Below are 22,968 nucleotides of genomic sequence, written 5' to 3' on the forward strand. Positions count from 1 at the left end.
AACTTATATACCAACTGTAGAAAAAAAAACATGGACATTAACTTCAACCTAGGTTTAGATATTCTAATGTTATCGAACATGGTTCCTCATGGAGTTAATTGTATACTGCATTCTTTTCAAGTTTCCCCGTACCCTTTGTTTTCCAATAACTTTCCTCAATCTCACAATCATCACATCCAGGGTTCAGAGTGTTAAACTCCGTTCACCGCATCACTTGGACTTAAAACTTTCATTAAACAAAGTACTGAAGGCAAAATATTTGACGGTCTTTTACAATTTAAAACTTTTTCGCTCAAATGTTCACGTAAGACACCACCATACAACATACAGCTTTTCAAAAGCTGCACAAATCACACTTCAATGATTGCATCAAATCTCCATTCCGCCCGAGACGAAGTTTAAAACTCGTTCATCCACATCTCGGGCGATGTATCAAAAACTTAGGCTGCACGTGCATACAAAAGATTTCTCTACTGCCTGTACCGAACCGTTAAATAAAATGCATCCGATGGCATGCAATTTAGACGAAAAATGATAATTTTAGTTTGTAATTCATGTAATGGGATAATTACTAAATGAGAGATTCATGGTTGCCAGAATTTCAACTGAGCGTACCTGAGATGTATTGACGAAACGTTAGGACTGATGTCTTCATGGGGATTTTTGCATTTTTGCATATTTATGTATCAGAATAAGTAGCGACTGACTTACCTGCTTTTTTTAAAATAAGGAAAGTAGTTTTTCCTCTCACCCACTTCTCCTTTATCATCCAAGTTTAACGCCATCTTTGCCTTTATCTACCACATTTATCTATATATATTGCAATTTCATAGTAACTTAGTGTTGACATTATACTAATTATCAATTACTGTATCTATTTCAGCTCTCCGAATTGGAACAAAGGGTCATAGAAGCAGAGGAGAGAGCAGAAGAAGCCGAGGACAAGGTAAGCAAAATGCATCAAAATCTCAGGATTCATATTTTATTATGATGGTAGCCTTTATAAATTATGGAATCTCGTCAAGGAGGCAGACCTTTCATATGTTTAATGGATGCAAATACTTGCTGCACAGCCCTAAGGAAAGCGTGGTTTATGAGTTTATTCGTGCGAGTTATGGTTGGTGCTTTTGGAATTGCAGAGTAAAACCAAGCATTTTTTTACAACAACTCATTAGAAGTCCAAAAGTTTTTTCTTGTAATTGTAATTTCTTGTTCTTCTGGCCGGAAATCATAAAAAATCAACCATGTAATGCAATCCTTAGCAAAGTCCTTTTGGATATTATTCTAGTTATCCATAAATCATGAAGTAACATCGTAACACTTCGTGATAAATAGCAATTGCGACTTATCACGATTCCTTGGCTAGTGTTAAGGAAGTGTAGAAAAACCTCATAAAAGGGAAAGTAAATCCATCTAGCCATATCCTATTTTAGCAATATACTTATATATTATTCATTCTTTCGTCCATTTGTTATCCATGCATACTCAAGTGCTTAAATATTCATAACATTAACCTATAACAATCAAAGTATTAGAATTTATTTGTAGTAAAATTAGTGGCTTTTTCTGAAAGTTGTATAAATCAGAAGCATTGAAATCCTTCAAATCAAATATCCACTTTGCCTTTGCCCTGCATCTAGTCCTTGTAGCGAATAACGAAAGCACTCGAAGTAGAATTTAAGGAGTCTAAACAATGAAGGCCCACAACGTAACCGGAAACATTTGTTTGGAGCATCATTCTGCTCAACCCTCACTACTGAACCTGGGCTGCTTGAGTTGTCTACCATCGATTTTTCCCAGAAAATGGCCCATTGTGAAAGTCATCATACATTTGTTGCTTTTCCTCGTCTATGAGTATAAACGTAGATAACGGGCGCAAGTTAATGTCCAATGACTATCCAAATGTAAAATGTTCACTTCTAATTTTAGAAAGTCAGTCTAGACAGTGTTTGACACGTTAATTTCACTGGACAGAGGTTGCGTTTAAAACTTTCCAGGTGGCAATAAGAAAAGCTCTGGAGGAGCCAGCGCACGCCATGTTAAGGAAATTTCATATTAGGGGGAAATTTCATATCGGCTATGTTGCCATTTTGTTTTCTCAACAATGTGTAATCAATAGAATTTTGTAAATGGAAATTTCAATAATCATTTTTCGAAAGACAAAGCGAAATTATATATAAAATTAGAAACAGGAATATGCATGTCTCTGTGAGCAGATAGAAATCTTTCTGAGGTGCCCAAAGAGCTGGCCAATCGCAGAGAAAGTGATGATGGCTTCCCTTCTTTCTCTGCAGCTTCGGCAATGCGAATTGTTGGGTATGCTGAGTCTGACGGCATGGTCTCCTATGGGCAGTGCCCCGTGCAAACCCCCATAATCTTGAATACATTTGCACACGTCTGTCACAGAAGCTCTGGTGATCGGGGTATGTTATAAGCACACCAAATTCTCCTTGACTTGGCACAGCTCATTAGCCTTCGCCATCTAAGTTCCACGGCTGCTAAGTAGTGCGAGTACGCTCCGCCCCTGACAGCTGCCAGCGAAACACCGACTGTATTTACTGAAGGACTGCCAAGGGCAGAGCCTCGCCTGGCCAATTCGCCAGCCCCCTCATTCCTCTCTATGTTCATATACCCGGGAACCCAGAGGAGAGTGACCTTGAGCGTGCGGCCCAGACGGTTCAGCGCGTCCTACCACTGCCCACCAACCAGTGAATTTTTAATATCAAAATGATCAGCACGAAACTCCTTGAGCCCGGTTTCGCACTGGCTTTCTTGCCATCGTAAATTTTAAATTTTAAACTTCTGTCTCCAAAATTGAACCAAAACTATAAGTGTCAGCTGGTGAACCACATATATGCGAATGATATCAGTACTTCCAAAATTGTACTAAGACCATATGTTGCAAAGATGACCTAATAATGAGTGAACGGACGGCAAATTGCGGTGTTGAAAATACATATTTCAATATGGGACTATACCATTCAGTTCAAAAAGTAGATTAGAGCTATATTGTTTACCCTTATGGGGAAAATTATTTGGTGCATGAAAACTTCTTGTTGTATATTGTAGGTTCAAAGGAAACTTGTTGCGCCTTGTTAGTGATCCACAGAGATCCTTAGGGTGCCTAGGGCTTGATTGAAAGTTATCCTCATGGAAAAAAAACAACTTTCTAAATGTTAGTTGACACACGCTGTTTAACTCAATGTAGCACAGGATTCAGGTTAACTAGGTCTCTCTTTCTTACTGTTATTTATTTTTCATTTTCAATTAAAAAATTAAAATCAGCAGACCACCATTAGTGCGTGATTTTGTTAGCTTCTTTTCTCGGATGAGGCTCATTTTCACCTCGATGAGTATATGGGGGACTTGTATATAACAACTAAAAATAATCAGGAAAAGATGTTTTAAGGTTTTGTAGAATTGATTCAATGTCCGTCTGTCTGCCACGTCCGATTCAGTTGGAAACGGCTAACGCTATTGTCCAGAAATTTGGTAAGAATAAGTGGTCTGTAAGTCCCTCTACATTCAACGAATGGCATCATTTTGCGGTTTAAGCGGGACTCCTGATACATGCGAAAGGGATTTTTTTCATAGAATATGGTCATGTGGACCATCAAATAAAAAGGTTCGATTAGTACTTTTCCAAATTGCTCTTATAGCGTGTGAAAGTGGGGGCTTAAAATGTGTGCCCCGAAAAGTATATCAGATCTCGTTCGCAGAACCTATCCAACCGAAAAATCTGAAAAAAAAACACATTTCAAAATCTGTTCAAATAAATTTAATAATAGCATATTACCAGATTTTAGAAATGTTTTCGAAAACCCCGTTTAAATTCATCTTTGAAGTATAAGATTTAGATTTACCCGAAAACCCCCCTTAAATTCATCCTAGAAGTTTAAAATCGTCATTGTTTATAAGTGAGAAAGGAAATCCAACTATTATTAACAAAGTTATCGAAAGTCAAGGTTTTGTGTTTCACGTAAATTTATTGCACTCTAAAACGTGTATGACACTGAAAGTGAACTCATATGAACGGCCGAGTTTGAGGTTGAAAATAGATACATAGGTATTATACATCAAAGAACACTTTGAATTTTTGGGTACGAATGGAAAAACGTATATTGTAAATTTTTCACAAAAAATGAACACAAAACCTCGCAACATCCAGCTTCCTCCATTCCAGGCCTGATGAGAAAGGGGTGAATAAGGGGTTTCTCCCCGGGTCCGTAGTTTTCTACAGAGCCCGAAACAGAAATTTCAATAAAATATAGGATAATAAAGGGCTTACTTAATTTTTCACCCTCGGCTCGTATAATTTTCCCCCCGGACTTGTTTTTAACTAAAAATAAAAGCAAATGACGCTTCCCGTGTAGGAACGAATATGTACTTGTCCACGTCCAGTACTTAGAATTATGGAACCTACACTGTTATGCTAGCATCAAATTTATTTTTCTGGTCCTCTTCTCGCTTGTTCGCAAGGTTGTTGATAAGGCCAAAAAATCACTTTCCATTTCTATTATATTTTAACTTTAACAAAAGTCAAATTTTGTTGAAAACCAACCAACCAACCTTCTACCGACTTTTGGTGGGTGTATCAAATTCATATATTCACATCAATATCATGAGTTCCTTGGATAAAAGCCCTAAATAACTAGTTACTGCTGGCCGATATTCCCAAGCAATTTCGTATTTTTGCCAGGCAATTGTATATTTTTCTCTCGTACTTCTTCCAAGTAAATTCATACTTTCGTTACTGTAGAAGAGCAATCAAAGTTGAGTTTTCTAATTACTCGCTATTAGGGGATTATCAAAATGGGCACCCGAATCGACCGTTGTCAACCACAAAGTAGAACTATTTATCAAATGGAGACAGCAGCGCAGCTCAATGTAGCTCCAAAAAAGTGCTTTTCGTCAAGTGCTTGCTTACTTATTTGCTTGCATTTGGAAAGACCGGGTCAGTTTTTTGAAACATTTGAAATATACGTTAGATTGGATTGCGTTTCAACTTGCACTGAAATATATCTTACAACTCAAAACAAAGCGGAAGCCAATGTAGAATGTTGACTAAAAAAAGGGTTTTACGTATCAAAAGTTTTAGGCATTTCATATGTGGTTCCCTTCAAACTGTCCGGTATCTTGCCCTGGACTGTGTTTAGGAATTCTATTTCCAGTTAAATGCAAAAACATAGTATAATAAGTAGTAGTTTTCTTTTATTTTATTATGTTATTTGAACAGAGATCGGTGTGAGATGCATTTTGAGGCTTAAATTTTCTACCTTCACAATTTTTGAAAGTTCTCTTTTCCACAGTATCAGCAAATGAGACCTTTTTTGCTCTTCAGATTTGTACTATTGAAACCTTGACTCGCCCCTTCTTTGGAACCGATGTCAAATCGGAACCTAGTTTCTTGGAGTACTAATCGGGACCCTCCATTCGATTTCAGAGTCATATTCCGCGAAAGGGAGAGTACACCTCCTCTTCGCTTGTATTCCCCACCTTCCTTTGAACTCCACACAAAATTCATGCCTTTTACTAAATGCGTCTATAATCCTTATATATCCAGTGTGTCACACTTTTCGGCTCTAATAGTACACAGATAGTACACCATGCGCCGCAAGAGAAATTACGCTCGCATTATAATTGGGAATCATATTATCACTTCCAAACCGGCCATCAAATACCGAGGAGTTATGATGGATGCAAAGTTCAATTTTAAACAGCACAGAAAACGCATCCCCCACTAATATGGCAAGAATGATGCTGAACGTAGGAGGGCCGCGGCATACTTTCAGGCTACTCATAGCCAAAGTGGTGAGTTCCATCTTGCTCTATGCAGGCGCAGTTTGGAGTACAGCGCTGCATGTTTTAGCCAATACACATAAACTGAATGTGGTCTACAGAAGAACAGCCCTAAAGGTGTGCTCTGCCTTGAGGATCGTCTTAGATTATGCGGCATTCGTCATCTTGGGAATGATGCCGATGGACATCGTGACAGACGAGATGATGAGCATATATCATATAACGTCAGGTCCATCTCCCCTTGATCGCAGGTGAAAAAAGTCGAAAGAAGGGAAAGGAAGGCCCATAAGCAGACGACAACAGCATTGGGACCAATCAGAAAAGGATCGTTGGGCTTAGAGGTTAATCCTTTCCTTCGGGAAGTAGCTGGAGAGAAAGCATGCAGCAAGCAATTTCTCATCAGTCATGGAGGATACCGTCAATACCTGTATAGGTTTAAATTGGACACCTCACCTGTTTGTTCAAATTATGATAGAGTCTCGGTTGACCTAACGCACGTATTCTTCCAATGCGCGAGGTTCGTGGAAAAAAGGAGGAACTGAGAAGAAACTATGGGCGAAATTTTGTTCAGAAAATGGTTACTTTGCCACGAGGGTGGGGATGCGAGCCATTCCATGATCGCAGCAATACAGAATAAACTACGAAAAGCGGTAGAAGTCAGAAAGTCGCGGTTAAGAACCCCGCGGACAGAAGAAAGGAGACCCAGCTAGTAAGCGGGGGAAGGGCAGGGAGAGCGGAGTCGGGAGTGATTTTAGTGGGTAAGAATCCCATACTCTGGTGTGTCCAGGTCAGGGTCTTTTGAAGATGTTCACCTTATTAAAAAAAGACAGCACACCGATTTTAAGGTTTTTTTTTACACTGAACTCTAGCAAGTGGATTGACCGTACATAGAGATGGTCTCCTCGCTAATTGAATATGACGATTGAGGTACGAAAAATGTAATGTAGTTCAAATCCTCAGCCTTTCATGATAGCTTATAAACGGTGGTTATGGAGATGACCCTTTCCTCGAGACAAAATGCCGCTGTGAAATACTCTTATCGTCAGTAAATGCAATAATCTATAGGGTTAATCTTGGGCACGTGTTAACGATCCTTGTTAAAGCTCAACGTTTTAATTGCACTAAATAGATATGCCCTACATTTCAGGTTTTCTTATAAATAACGACCGAAACACTGTTGGTTTCAGAAGGGCGTAATTCTCTCATTTGAGAGATCCACCTCCTCTAGGGTTCACACTCCCGTAGAAAGCCGAAAAAATGAATTAAAACTGTTTTAATAAAAAATTGAATGTTTCATAGCCGCAGAGACTATGAATAATACAATTTTGAATATAATACCCTTAATTCTAGTCACCGAACTTTGTAAAAGCTCTGATCATTTTAACCAGCAATGAACATTGCGAAAACAAAATTATTGACACTATTTCTTCAAATTAAGACTAGAATGTGTCCAGTCTCTCTCTCTACACAGGGCAAGCAGTTTTCTTTGTTTCCTTACAGACCGATTTTATATATATAGTGAGCCTGTAGCTATCTGCTGATTGTTACTCGCTCACATTGCATTGCTGTCACCCCATCCAGTGGAACTCACTTTTCCAATATGACCGACGAATGGGTCGCTCAAAAACACTTGGCACAGAACAGTAGAGGAGGAGGAACATTTCAGCAGACCATGGACGTTGATTCCTTATGCCCCACTAAGGGGTGAATGGAAGTATTAATGAAGGAAATAAATTTTAAGAACATGAATCCTGAAAAAAAAGGCAATGGATAAATAAAGTGATAATAATAAAGTGAATCATAAAAATGTATGCTATTTTATGGGAAAGACATAAGATAATGGAGGTGGTTTTTGAGCATTGTTGAAGAATGGCAACGGAAATGTAGTAAATTTCCCCCATGAGAAAATATAATATGGCATTAGCAAGATCGAATCAGACCCCCCTTGGTTAAGTACAGGCAAGAAAGCAAGAAATTATGCTTAAACAGTATAGGTAAAATTTTAATTTAATTAATTTCCTTAAAAAGTCATGTCGTTTCCTTAAAATGTCGTGTCTCATATACAAGAAAGTAAGTACGGGATTGATTAAAAAAAAGGTAAGGTTTTAGTTGATATTAAATCGATGATCTGAAATTTATTTCAAGTTAATTTAACTATCATAATAAGACACTCAGTGCTATAACCATGTGCCGCTACTAATAAATTCGTAAAAACACAAAAAATGTTTAAACTTTTCAATACCTTTGCCTTGACCAATTTTTTTCCTCCATCCCACATTCAGATAACATATGAGAAGTATCTTTTTGACTAGAATTGACATTCACACTGATAATGCTCAGCCGCTATACTTCCTGCTAGAAGAAGTCGAACTCTTCTAAATGACTAGAACTGAGATCCCTGGTTCAATGTGATACTTGTTGGGAACCGAATCTGAAGTCAAGTAAAAAAGCTTCTATTTCGGTGTTATTCTTGATTATAGAGTATAATAATATCTACGGCTGAATGACAAATTAGATTGGTAATTAATTGTAATTTTTTGTATCTAACAAATTTTCTCTTCTGGCTTTCCGAGAGTGGATCTCATAGGTCCATGTATCACAATAGATGACCGCCATTCGTGCAGAACTTGTGCAGGCTGACGACTGAATCTGACCTCAAGATTTCTTTAAGTTTGTCGCTCTTGCGCCTTTAACTAGAAAAGGGCGGATAGTGTGATCACGGCTACCTTCGGGACAGACGCAAGTGTCAACTAATGAAACCAAATAGTTTGTATGAAAAATTTTGTAGATTCGCGATAGGTGACATTGACATATCCAATATCCGCAGTGGCGCCAAAAATGGCCATTTTTTACAACTAACCGCAATGGACTAGCCCACTGACTCGAAGAGGGATGAAAAATTCTTTGCAACATCAAAAAATCTAGTTCGGATTTTACTACTCGCCGCTTCTCTAAAAGCCTGCACACTTTATAATGCAAGAATTGCCTTGACATTTTCTTTAAGCAAATAGCGGAAAAGTGTTCCTTGTGAAAGCCTAGAGATTATTGGACAAAGCTTATCTATAGAGAGCAGGATGCAAAGAGATTTGCCATTTTATCGGAAAATCTATTCCGACACAAGTCGACGTGAAAGTCCTGGTGATATCGAAAATCAAACCCAAACATAGGCAACTATGAGACTGAGCCTGGGGCGTTTCTCCCCATGAGCGTTGATAAAAGTATAGTTGGCTAGGTAAACCAGGAGTTTAGTAGGGTTATAACGCTTTTTTGCTAATGGAGAAAACGTAGTACGTTTTTTCGATCCGATAACGTCAAACAATATTCCTCTTTCCTTGTATTCCTATATCGCGTGAATCCAGGGAGTTAGTTAGGCAGTTAGTTTAGGACCAGCTCATTGGCGAACAACTTGTATGAGGTTCGCATATAATGGTCTTTTTCCAGTAATGACAACCGTAGTTACAAAAAGCACGATCAATGCTATTCTAGATTTGAATTGGACTCCATTTGTGGGTTAACTTTACGATTGTATCTAGAACAATTTGACCTCAAACTGTTGTGTCGGGTGATTATATGCGCCAGTTCGTTTATCTGCAAATGTTGTGAGTCAATGCTCGGCGAACATGATAGTCAGTATATACTGGACACTGTCCGATGGGCATTCCGTAAGAGTCGCTATGCTGACACTTGGCGCGCTTTCTACCTTGTTTGTTTTACCCCTGGAGAAAATGTCCAAACCTCCCCTCCCCAAAAATCTTAAATGCCAAACTTCGCGCTCCTGGGGTTTTATTTTTTGGATTGGAAATAAATAATTGCTTCTCCGCATTCTGGATGATGTAGTCAAGTGTAGTCACTTGTGATTTCACTAACATTGAATACAGCTTTATTTTGCACGAACCGGAAAGCCGCGCCATCCCTAAAGAACAACAGTTAAGAACAGAAAATGTTAAATGGTGTCAACTTCTGAATGGGTGACTGTTAGTACCTTGTTCAGAATTCGTTTCTATCTTCAAGAGTGGGCGACAATAAGAGAAAATCGTTTCTTTGTTCCAATGATTTGAAGTTCCCCAAAAAAAGTGTCTCCGTATAAATAAAACTGTTGTAACTTTTATCTGTATATCTGTCAATAACGGTCAACTATTTACTTCATTTGGAAAAATCATACGTTCTACTCTCAGCTCCTGCCGAGTGAAAGTTGAGGTGGTGGTTTTTTAACCGTAATTGTAATGAAATTATGGTTCCCTCGGATAATAAGAACAAAATTTCAAATACCTACTACACTCGTAGTTCTACAATGAGGTGATAGCTTCAACCTAACCCTTCGGAATGGCTTTTCATGCTAAATGCGCAGGATGCATAGAACATTTCCAAAAATATTAAAAATAAATGTTTTATGTATTGGATTCATTTGCAATGGCTGATTACTAACTTTTAATGGGCAGCAAAGAACTGTTAACCTTGATGTTTGATCCAATTTCCCACATATTTTTGGCATCCTCGTTACCTTGGAACTTTTTTCCGCGTAATGCCTCTTTTAATGGACCAAACAAATGGAAATTACATTATGCTAAATTGGGGCTATTGGGGGTTGAAGCTGCACCTGCCGTTCACCAGGCGTGGAAGTTTTACCAACAGCAGGATGAAGACTTATAAACTTCGAAGTTCATTTTGGCGAGACAAAGAGGGAAATCTAATTTTCGACCGGGGTTTGATTGCTCTGATGGACTGTCAAACAACCAAAATATCGGCGAGTTCAAGGTACCGCCAACTGAAGACGACGACCAAATACTGCCGCCACAAACTATATAAGAGATGGTCCGTGCAATTCATCGCCAGGAGCCGATGGAAGTATAACCGAACTTGTTAAATATGGAGGCGGCCAACTACACCAAGTGGTTCATCAACTTATCCTCAGCTGCAGTAATTATAGATATATCACGTTCCTGAGTACCATCTGTAAGATATTCTCTGCTATTTGGCCAGGCCGGATAGCCCCATACCAAAGAGGATCCTCCAGGTACAGGTCAAATATTCTTCTCTGGAATATCACCATCAGCTGCAATGTTTTTTTTCATCGACTTTAAATCCGCCTATGCTAGTATAGTCAATATGTGAGACCAGATAAGAGCAGCAGGATCACTCTCGAGATTATTCAGCATCAACAACGCCCTATGCCGATACACAAAGTGATCCGCGATGCTGACGTTAATGTAAGATGCATCACCCTCTTCAAGTCCTAACAACTACTGATCCATGCGGACGATATTGATATTATACGAAGAATAGCTTTCATCCGGATCGAGGAGGTGGTGCGAGATCTTGGGCTACATATTAATATCCGAAATACATGGTAGCAACGTCAGCACCAAAAACCAAACAAACAACAGCATCAAATGGCACTGGTCAAATGAGAACAATAAAGATAGGCGACTGCAAGTTTTATCATATATTGTTGATAATTTCTTTTATCTAAGGGCGAAAATTACAACCGGTTGTTGGCAGCCAATAAAACCTGTCTCAGCTTACAAAAACTGTTCCGCTCGACACGTTTCACCATAGGGTCAAATCTCTTACTGTGCAAGACTTGATGATCTTGCCTGCCTTCGTGCATTTCTCGGAGATCTGGGTTCTTAGCATGAAAAATTGCGGGCTATTAACCGCGTTCGAGAGAAGAACCTTTAGAAGAATTTTTGACCCCCTACATGATGATGGACGACTCCGTAGCTTATATAACGACAAAATTTATGAACGATACCACGACCGTCTGGTTATGCTTAAAATCTGATTGCGGTGGGTAAGTCCCTTAATCCTTATAGATTAGGATGATCCAGGCCGATCTATGGTAGAAGAAGAAGACGTCGGAGACCATGGGTGAGATGGTTCTGATGTGTTTCGTCTCTATGGTTGGCCTCTTCACATTTTGGAATTTTAATGACGAAGTGCTCACCTTTTCGTTCCTTACGCTCCTTTAGCTCAGTGTACATTTTTAATCTAGTGTTCTTGTGTAGTCGCATCAAATCCTTCAGGACTCATCTTGCACAGGCTTTCCGTTGCTTAAGCATGTTGCTGGTAATGTTTTGAACTGTATCAAAACTAACTTGAACTTCAATCTGCAATCGTTTGTTTTTTTGCGACACGATAGTCGTCACGAATAATGTCAACAATTCGAGAAGAACAATTATTGTTAGTTACTGAATTTCGACCACTTTTGAACTGTTTTATCTATCTGAAAAAAAATTGTATTATACTAGAATATATTTAGCAAGAAAAAAATCACACTGAAATAATGTGAAGGGTGTCGTAGCGGAAAGTCGCGGTTCAAGTCTTACTGGTGGCAGAGAGATTTGTTATCATGACTGGATGTCGGATACCAGTCGACTCAGTTGTGAATGAGTACCTGAATCAAATCTGGGTATTAATCTCGGGCGAGCGCAATGCTGACCAGAGTGCCTCCTATAGTGTACCGTTACGGGCTTGAATGAAGTGCTCTAACACACACATCAGGGCCTTGAGCCCTGATCCAGCATGGATTGTTGTGCCAACGATTATTATTATTATTATTTGTCTTTTCAATTATTGAATGACCCTGGTGTAGTACGATATTCGCCATACAGGGACACTGGCACGACACCTCTTTCTATCACTTTAATCTGAACTCAAGCTTTTCAAAGAACAATTCCCAGTCCTTCGATTGTTCAATTTGCTTCCATTGGTTGCTGCTTCGAGAATCCTAGTCAAACTGGTTGCAGCCGAGTGAATTCAGGGTCCATTGACGCGGAAGCTTGCTGCTTTTATTGACTCTGATGAAATCTGGAAATGTGTGTCGAATCCAGTTCTGAATTTCTCCGGCTTTGCTAACTCTGTCTTATTGAAAGCAAAGAGAAAGTGGGACACCTTCTAGGATTTGTCCCAGATAGCAGCGAGAATTGAATTTGACATCAGATTGAAGAGAAACGAGTAGAAATTTTTCAGTTGAGGTTATCGCAGTCTGAACCATCACCGACTTTAAAAATGCTTCTTTTTGACGGTTCATTCACGCTGATTATTATTTGAGATATTTTTAGCTATTTTCAACTGTTCTGCTTATTTAACTTCAGAACCTTTTTTCTTCTATATATTCTTCGGAAACTTTCACTTTGAGTTGTTGAGCTTTGTCTTCAAAGAAAGGACTTCTGGTGTTTGGTATTATTTGATTTCAGGTCGTCATTTCACTGCTCATCTCTTGTTTTTCTTGTCATTTTTTACTTACTGTGTTTTCTGGCTTTTTCCATTTTTGTTTCGATCGACTGACGCCCCTAATTTGCTGGCACGCATGTGATACTGTGTGCTTTAGCTCCTTAGGGATTTATAAGACCTTCTCCTCTTCTTAATAAAGAATAAAACTTTTTTCTTTTTTCGGATATGCTCTACGCACTCTATATTTAGTATCCTAAATCGCAGAACTAAGGGGGTTGTTCTTTCGTATCCACAGGCATAATAATCAAATTGCTACTCCTTTCTTGGTTACGGGTGTGAATTGCTCTCTCACTTCCTCGCTCTAAGTATTTTCGATAAGAGAGATAAATAGCTTCAGCCTGCCTTCTGGAGATTTGTACCCAAAATAAATCGGAATACCAGGAGCTGGCGGCATAACTTATAAAGGTTTTTTATTGATCATATGTGAGGAAATTTCTATGCACGTTCTTCTTTTCACAGCTAAATATTCAGAGCAGCGTGACCGAAGGTGACTATGGGCATTTTGTTCTCTTTTCGTTTAATTTAAAATCCGACGTTTTAGCCAATACAATTACTTTTTCTAAAGGGACGAGTATTCCTGAGTCCGCTATGTATTGAAGGGCGGAGCTGAGTCAGTTGCTACTCAAATTAGTGTGGCCCACTCTTCACCAGATGGCGAGATCAGGACCACCCTCCTTTAGCGAAAAATAGTTGCATTAGCTGAAACCAGCTATTTTTGAATGTTTCAGCATCCATATCATAAATTCGACCGACGAAGCTTGTGGGGTTTGTGGTGTAGTGCTGATAAAATTGACTCTTGCAACAGATTCCCAGGTAATAACATTTTTCAACTGGCAATAAAATAGCACATATCTATTTCTGTCTGGAACATAGTTGTCTTTTATCTAAGAGATCGGGCCAGTTTTATAAATTTTGTTTTTCGAAAACACCTCGGAGCCCGATCTTCTTTGCTGCCGGTAGACTTATCGAGCTCGCTCCAAAGGGCCCCGCCGTGCTAGAGCTCCTTTATTGTGAAAAAGTACGAGAAGTGCAGCGTAGGAGGAAGAATTCTGTCATTTGGATGGTGCGAGATGCAGAAGTTTCCGTTTGGTACCGGATACTACACTACGAAATAGCTTGAAAGTGATAATCCCAAAAGAGGGATGGCTATTTACCGACAATAGATCTCTTTTGGTGGACGGAGGACGGAGTATATTTTTCCAAAAACTCTGAAAGCCGTATGATTTCTTCATTGCCAGGAAACCATACGATTGGTCGCTTTTCGACAAGCCTACTACACCTAAAACCCACATAAGATGTCGTAAAAGGAGATAGAGTTAGGACAGCTCCTGGCACTACAGATGGAGTAGTTCTCAGCTCTTTAATTATATTGTACTTAGAAACCCGCCTTTTAAATCTGTGCTAACAGCTTCGGGCACAAAACAATGACTGGACACATTGAAAAGCGCTCCATAATGGCAGTGAAACAGGCTACCACCGTCTTACAGTATCAGAGCAGGCCGCATCCCGGATGGGTGGCTTTCACGTTAGCTTGGAACCAAGATGAACTTACATAGAGTCGCCTGTTTGCACCAGCTCGGATTCCCGCTCTTACTGTATAACGTATGGCGGTCGCTAAAACATCGGACACTAATGTTACCCTCATGACTTTACTCTTACACTTATGAACGCTGGTCGAGGTCTTGTGTATATTCGTTGAGAACCTTTTCGTCGGGAGGGAATATAAACAGAGTATCAAAAAAATATCCGTATATCCATGTGACTTTTTTATCGTTGAGGTATCACCTTGACATATGTCGTTCACCAGGGTCCTCGAGGTCTTCTTAAATCAACATTCAGGAACAGGGTGCTTCCGTTAGAATAAAGTTATAATTGATTAACAGGGCGAACCAAAGTGTTGAAAAACTGGAGAATGGAATGCGAATTGCGTTCCTGATTTTTCTTTTCTCTTGAATGAAAGTTCCTAAGGTAAAGTACTAATTAAGCAGCAAAATCATGAACTGTTAAAAATGAGGCTTGCTTATGCAAATGCATGGCTGATGAGAACTAGAGTAGATTCCACTTGCGCCTATCAATAAATGAGCAGAAATATGGCAACCTCGACATTTTTCCATTCACCCCTAATGAAAACTTACCCACCTAAAGCTCCATTTCATCTCTGGTTGGCAGTGACATGTGCACAATGCATATCGTATGCTACAATGTTGAACGCTCTATAGAACGTACTATTGTGTGCAGCCGAAACCCATATTCAATTAGGGGTCGATAAACGCGTGCTCTGGCTCTTACCCCAATTCGTTTCGAATTCGTGATTCTGTGGGAACCAATACCAATGAAATTCACCTTTCACGCACAGGAGAAAAAATACAGGGATATAATATCCTCCCGAAGGAAAAAACAACACACGAAACGTCGTCGTCTCTGTCGCGTATCCTTACCGTGTAACGTTTTAATAGAAACCAAAAAGCAAAAAATAGCAACAAAACGCGAGTTTTTTCTGGAGTTTCTGCTTTGTATCCGGCTTCCGGTAATTCGAAACTTTTTGTGTTTGTGAACAATATTTGGAATATCCTTCGATTTCACGTCAAATTAGCAACAAAGAGATATCCTTTGAGAATAAACGCGGTCGCGGCTTCTATCGTGCGAGTATGTAGGAACATGAAATCTGTAACGTGATGCAGGCCGCATAGTGAAACCACAAGTGATGCGACCAGACAAAGCGAAACTCTGCATTGGAAACACAAAGCACTAATTAAATGAAAGTGCAGATGCCTAATCAGGATTCAAGCGAATCAAATATGCATGCCACTTAATATTTTTTGCAATTGAGGAATACGATCAACGTGTTTGTGGTAGTGCGTTGTGTTCCCCATACTCCAGCGATAATCTGCTTATGTCCTGACTTTCGTCGTCTAGGTGCACTTGTACCGTTATGAAGATGATGCGCATGATTCCCGTTTTCGCTGTAGGGATCATGCCCATTGCATCCCCTCGGAATGACAGCTGACATAATATATACATTGGCCAGCTTATCGTAGAAAATGTCAAAGGAATTTGACAACTTAATATTATAGTTTCGCGGAAAAAAGTTATGTTTACATTTGCTCTACCTGAAATGTGAGTGAATCAGGACGAGAGTCCTAGGATGTGCTCGAGAAATAAAATAAAACCCAGAAATGTGATTGTTCCCATTACGCTTCATTACAATTCTGCATGGAAAATAGGAGAATGTGACAGTTGGAATGTCAAAACGGTTCAAAAATTGATTTATAAAGAATATTGAAATTACTACGAAGTCATGTAGTTAGCTCTTAGGTCGCCTATGTAATCGAAAGTGGTGTGTTCCTATTTTTATGGTTTAGTTCAGCTAACAACGAATTTTTTTGCATATTTTATGGAATCGTATAACAGGTGAGTGTACGGATAAAAATCATATTCCTGATATCTGCTACAATAGCGAATAGACAGTAAGTTTTAACTTGCTTCTAACAAGGACACTGTTTGACGTAACACTTTATCAATGTACTACTGGAAACAAGTCGGTAGCCAGAAGCTCGCTGCTTGAAGTATGAATGGTTTCGTCTAATTTACATGTGAGAATATTCTTTTACAATGCTATTTGTACATAGCTAGTAGATCAGAGTTTTTATGAATCTAATATGCCTATGACTATCCACTTTAATGTGACACTGGAAGTTTATGTTGACTTAGGGTATAGTAAATTCACACAAAATAGACAATTTTGGTGAAGTTCATCTTTGTTAATAATAGTAAGGCTCGCTTGAAAATTTTCAATGATAATATGTCTCCCGTTTCTGGAAAATGTAGTATAAATATGAGGAAGCTTTCCAGGAGAATTAAAAAGTAGTACAGTATTATTAATTTTATTTTAGTGGAATTTGACAAGAGATATATTTGGGAGCCTGAAAAACATGTCTGGTCCACTTCCCTACTTTACAACCCATGTCAAATCTAAGAATTCTTTTATAATATATTAATCTTGACCGTTCATCTGATATCCAACAAGGCTACATTCGAATGTGTGCCGTTTATTGCACACATGCTATTTCATAATTGTTGTCTGTCCATCCAATTCTGTTTCAATGGATGCAGTCGTTTTCGAGAAACCTAGGTACTACTCCGCTTTGCGTTCTCACGTTGCAACATCTATGTAGATACCGTTGCATCACACATAATGCTGTGAAAATGATAAGGAGAGAGCAAATAAACAAAAACGACTTAATTTGCAAGCAAATTTATTTTATCTCCTTCGAAATAGCACCCATCTGAACCAATACATGTGTGCCTGCCTTTCATCTACTTGTGCTCCTTTTGCTCTTTTGGTGCATTTTGTCTTTTTGGCTTCTACTCCTCTTGGAAGTGCCACATAGTCGATTATTTACCTGTTTCCATGTCAAACTCGTAGATTCCCGTCTAGTTACCAGTAATTATGCGTTCCATGAGGTTTAAGCCCCTATCCGCTCACGTTTTTAGCAATGCCAAATTCATTATCAACCTCTCTTAGGCTGGTATCTTAATTTCGAGTGGTATTTGACGTGAATGGTCGTCCAGAACGAGACAAATTCTCTACCACTGTACGGCCACTTTTAAACTTTTTATATCGCTCATATGCCATAGTTTTTGACAAAGCACCCTCCCCAGGGGCTTTTTGCAACATTTTCAATGCGTCAGCCCAAAATTTCAAACAAACTCTTCTTTTTTCTCTCTCTCCCCATAAAGTGCGATAAAAGGTAGAAAGTGAATAGGTATGATAAAACGCCAGTCATATACTGATGGTGCATTGGCGCCAAAATATTGACATGCATGTTAGTTAAGGTTTTACTGACTGCGGGGTTCGTCTAAATTTAAAATTCCCGGTATTATTTTATGATGATCGATATCTGTATGAGCGGGGATGATCCAGCCCAAAATTCTACAAGTTCAATATCTACGGTGAAAAAACGGCAAACTCTGCGTTAAATGGAGTGGTAGCGTAGATGAGGATTCCAAACAGTTATTAGAAATGTCGAACTGATGGTAACCGGCACAAAATCAGCATGCCTGGAGTTCCTTACTAAGGCAGGTCTAGATCGCATACCGGTTGGTTGCGCCGTTGATAATAATTATGATATTACAGTGGAATCCTCATCTTCAGTTGCTGTCTTTCCGATAGCATAATCAATATTCCCGTATAGAAGGTATGTTCATCTTCAGTATCCTCCAGGCGAATTCCTGTCGATGTGTAGCCTAATTTGAAATCCACCAACTCATGCCGTTGTGGCCAAATGTGTATTTTGTCTTGAGTAGGATGCGTTTAAGCAACATGTGTTGGACTTCCGCAAAATTAAGCCGTTTCCGTCATGAGCCTCGAACGATTTGACAAACTACTTTGAGCTAGCCCTCCCTTCTTTCTCTCTCCCTTCTTAGGAAGCTTTCAAGCTAGCGCATTTCTTCTACTAACGGAAGGGGAAAAGAGGAAGGAAATTTGTTGTTCTTATGTAATCGGATGCCTCCGGCAATCGAGTCGGATCTTCTTCACGAGAAGAACGATCCGCCAACATGACTCCATCTGATAACACTCCTCGGTATCTATCTCATCATCATCTATCGACTCCGTCTGACAACACTCCTCAGCATCTATCTGATATTGTTGTTCGGCGGGAGTTCTACAGTAAGTTGTTGATGAGTCTCATCTCACCTTCCACAAAAATGATGTGACCGACATAGTCTACGACTCCATTGCAGGATCGCGCCTTTCCAATCTTGTGCAGGTAAGGCTTCCCATTGAAAAGCTCGGTAAGGAAACAATCAATCTCACCATGTTTTTGGTTCAGCCATTCCGCGCAGTCCACCTGCCTATCGACTCATTTTCCCAAAAGAGTTACCACTTATTGACTGTGTGTCGCCGTACTTCACAAGCAACCATCTTTCTTGATTCGTATCCCTTATGCTTGTTGATGATCGTAGGTTCCTCAGCAAATGACGACGGGAAGCTTGTTTTCCCAAAAAAGTTGTTGATCACAACGGACTACTTCTCTTGAGTCCCATCCCTTCCACTTGTAGATGGTTTCGAATTCCTCACAAAGAATGATAGTATGGATCACACTTTTGATTGGTATTACAGCCAGCTCTGGGGCAATATAACAAGGAGGGGCCACTCACAAAGTTCTCACTCTCTACACTTACACTAGGCTTACGACATACCTGCTTGTTAACGATATCTATACCTGCGCGCCGTAGCCCCTAACGTTTGCCGTTCGTCGACCTAATCCAAAAAATCCTGCTATCATTTTATTTGCCGCTACTTTGACTTGCTTGGAAAAGCTCATCTGAGGTACTTAATCATTGGTCCCAATCAATACAGGGCGCAAGGTCGAGATTTTCTTTTTAGTAAATATAACTACTTCCGTCTTTTCCAGCGCTGACCCCGGCCGCCTACTATTGTCGTAGCTTCATGAGCATAATCGACAGGGCGCAACTCTTCTGGCATATGGAGTCTTAGTAGACTATGGTAGTAAACGTTTGAGGAATCAGCGCTAAGATGGATTCCAGTGCTCCCTTTTCATATTCCTCTGACTGTTCTACATCTTCTAGGGAAAGGAACGGTCGTTAAGATAATTTCTCTATATCTGTAAGAGGTAGTCCAGCACATGGAAGAATTTCTTAGCACTATCTGTCGAGAATGACGGTTGAACCGCATCTACAATCTTCATGACAGTAATCATCGAGGATTTCCCTTCAAATTGCTTTGGCAGTACATATCGCTTGGACGATGTCAAACAGACGGCCGCTGCCTCCTTTCAGCATGGCCCTCGCGACCTTTCAGCGACAAAGGAAAACACCCTCCTTAAAGCGAGCGTCAATTGCGCCCAACAATAGGTCTATGGTAGAACACCCGCGTGTACCTCCGTTGAAATACCGTTGGGCCCTGATGCCTTTTGCTTTTTTGCCTTTTCCAGCTCTTACATGGTGAAAAGTGGATAACCCATGGCTCCTTCCACGCTGTTAATAGCAGAACAGCAGAGGGTGTAAGGTATAATATCTGTATAATGCGGTCCATATATTCTTCATATCGTGGCCATGACCAATTTACAACCAAGGCCTCGTGGATCCCCATCTACCTCGTAGTCCACAAAACATCCTCCAGATCATCTTTGTCTGTCTTAAAGGCTTTGACGAATCTCCCACTGTTCACCTTTGCGACATTCCAGGCACAGGGAGAGTATGAGGTAACGTCGACCACTTCGAACACGACGTAGTGATGGTCACTTGCTGAGCAGTTTTTCAGGATTTTTTCGTGTGGAAGACGCTTCTGGTCCACTGTGTTCGGGCCTGATCTTATAAAGGATCTCGCCGAACACTGTTGCAAGGGTTGTGTCTTTTGTCGGTTTAATGAACCAACAGATGGTTACTGCTCGAGCATTCGTATTTGCCGTTACTTACGGTCATACGGTCTTCTTCCGTCACGGCTTGTAATTTCTTCTCGTTTTTCTTCGCTTGTTTTGTGCCGCGGAGCTTTCTTCCAAATGTGTCCTCCTCCTTTCGCTTTTTTCCCCAGTTTTCTCTGCCGTCTCCTTGGTGCTTAGTTTGCTTCTACTTTTTGTAAATACCAGCAGAAAGAGATATGGCCTGCTCTTGCAATTTCATAGGTCAGTGTTGCACCCTTTTACTGTCGTTTTTGTTGAGGGAGGTCGCAGAACTGTTATGTATTTCCAACAATCCTTTCCCCTTCAGCTCTGGTAAGGGTATTCGCCAGGGTTCCCACTCGGACAAAGTCAAAGGCCAGTTTCAATGCTCTCCTCTGGACTTTTTTTCTGGAGCAGGAGTACTACAGGATATCGGAGTTTTCGTCTCCGCATTACTTTACGAGCCGTGTGTTACTTGGAATCTCACTATCTGTTCTATATCTCTCTCACTACGCGCTGCACTGAGCGTAACATTTCCATACTGCTCTCAAGAGCAGGAAGCTTCCCCTACTATCTTCTCGCTTTTGTTTTTTTTTATTATCCGTGGAATTGGTACCAGCGCATTGCCTGCATGAGAACCGCCGGCCTTAAGAATAAAGCCTTTATTCTAGTTTTCTGGGACCTGACCTAAATTTAACTGATTATGCTTTGATTTCAGTCTACTGTTCCAACGATTTTTCCACTTAGTTACAGATTTCCTCAGCTTTGGTACGAAATCTCTCTCTTCTAATCCAACTGACGTTCACTCCTTGTGCATTTCACTGCATTACATGTGTCGATCGGGTCTTTTTTGTTCTTTTCTCATATTTCTCTTCGTTTGCTCATCCTATCCTTTGTCAACTTTGTACCCCCTATATACTCTGTATATTTTATTGTGTATGAGTATTTTTCTATTGGTTAGCTAGGTATATTTAGCGCCATCTCCGTATGATCGCCCTGCTTTGTACTGATTACTGCATTTATTAAAAACGTAGCAATCTTTAGCCTATTCTTCCATTCCCGTTACTGCCCTGCATCGAACTTCGTTTGAAAGAGATCAGATTTTCGGTAGTGATTCTTTCACACGATTGCCCCAGCATTGAATGCCGCAATAGTGAAGTTTCGCCTTCCAAAGCAATGTGGCTACTGTTGTATATTGACAACCTAACAATCGGCACCCTCCGTTGAAGGAATTACGTTTCTATCATCCATAGAAAAGGCTGGATGTTTGCCCCAAATTCATGACTGAGGCCCGCGTTTAAGGGCAAAAGCCGTGGTAATCGGCACAAGATACCTTCGTGCTCCATAGGAAGTGTTATTCCTCAATCTGTCCTTTTTCTTCTTTGAAAGGTTCTATACACCTTCAGAAGTAGTCCTCCTTGGTCTCTCTCTCCAGGCTAACTTGAACTAATTCTCCCTGTATTCCTCTGCCTATCTGTTCATTTAGTTTTACTAACTCAAATGTTTTCCATAATTTAGGGTGCTTACTGTCACTAAACCGCAGACCACACCATACAAGGACACCAAAATGCAATAGTTATAGAAATCAAACTACATTAATTTTGTGTAGTTTCCATCACTAAATTATAATGCCCTCTTGGATCCCAATATTACCATTTATGTATTCAATCAGGCCCATTTATCCCTTAAATATAGTAACACTGGAGGAAGTATATATTCCGGACTTGAGATGAAAGTCGGTCGGCCAACTGACACTCAACTCAAAGACAATGGAGTGTAATCGAGAATGAAAATTTTCAGTTTATGTTTAGGAATAAGTAGTCCCTACTTTCAAGCATATACATACCATGAGCTTGTTGACTACAAATTTCATTCCACACCAACTTTACTATTGCAATGGCTTCAGTTCGCATCATTATCGTCCCAAGAAAGATTTCTTCACATTCTCAACTAATCTTCTTCCGACAAGCTTATAATTAAATATCTTCCCACTTTCTCTAAGATTTATTACATTCTCAAACGAAAGAGCATTTAGCAATTCGACGAGAAGTTCCCGTCACATCTCCACTGCAGACCAAGTATCTAAATGTGTTCCCTCGCCTTACAAATCACTCAGGAAGGGCATTAGCCTCTCCACGAGGCATTCACGGAACGCGAAATGTAATGATGAGACTTCAGACAAAGTACACACCAAGGAAGACCTTCAAGCGAAGCTTCAATAGGAATTCCCTTCGAATGTTGTATGCTCTGGTTCTAGTTCGGGCTGCAATCAAGCATAAAAAGCGCAAGAGGCGAGAGGAAGAAAGTGTCCACCCTTACTTGCTGTGTCTTTCCATATTACATTCCATAAAGTCATTCAGGCATTAAAAATAAGAAGCGTAGCACCGGGGCGCCTACTCCCTATTGAAACTGGCGGGCTCATGCCACTCCACGCGTTCGTACTCACTTGAATCATTGGATACAACTGCACAAGGCTTCACACCAGCAGTGCTTTCCTCCGCCGATAAATCAATCAAACGGATTTCATTTG

The 22,968-nt window shown here is 40.0% G+C and overlaps 1 protein-coding gene across 17 annotated transcripts in view; it reads left to right on the top strand.

The window, feature by feature from the left end:
• Positions 1-22,968, top strand: part of LOC119653637 (uncharacterized protein CG43867) — a 466,832-nt gene that overhangs the window by 329,828 nt on the left and 114,036 nt on the right. For 16 of the 17 annotated variants that reach the window (XR_005249729.1, XM_038058419.1, XM_038058420.1 and 13 more), the window contains one exon: positions 884-946. Coding sequence is in view for 15 of the 17 variants with exons in the window: in XM_038058419.1 (XP_037914347.1) it covers positions 884-946 (63 nt within the window). In the remaining 2 variants the exon portion in view is untranslated. Of the gene's footprint in view, positions 1-883; positions 947-15,237; positions 16,444-22,968 lie in introns of those variants that run through there. The other variant, XM_038058435.1, reaches the window with a different exon arrangement.

This window comes from Hermetia illucens, chromosome 4, assembly GCF_905115235.1.
Source record: "Hermetia illucens chromosome 4, iHerIll2.2.curated.20191125, whole genome shotgun sequence".
Lineage (NCBI taxonomy): Eukaryota > Metazoa > Arthropoda > Insecta > Diptera > Stratiomyidae > Hermetia > Hermetia illucens.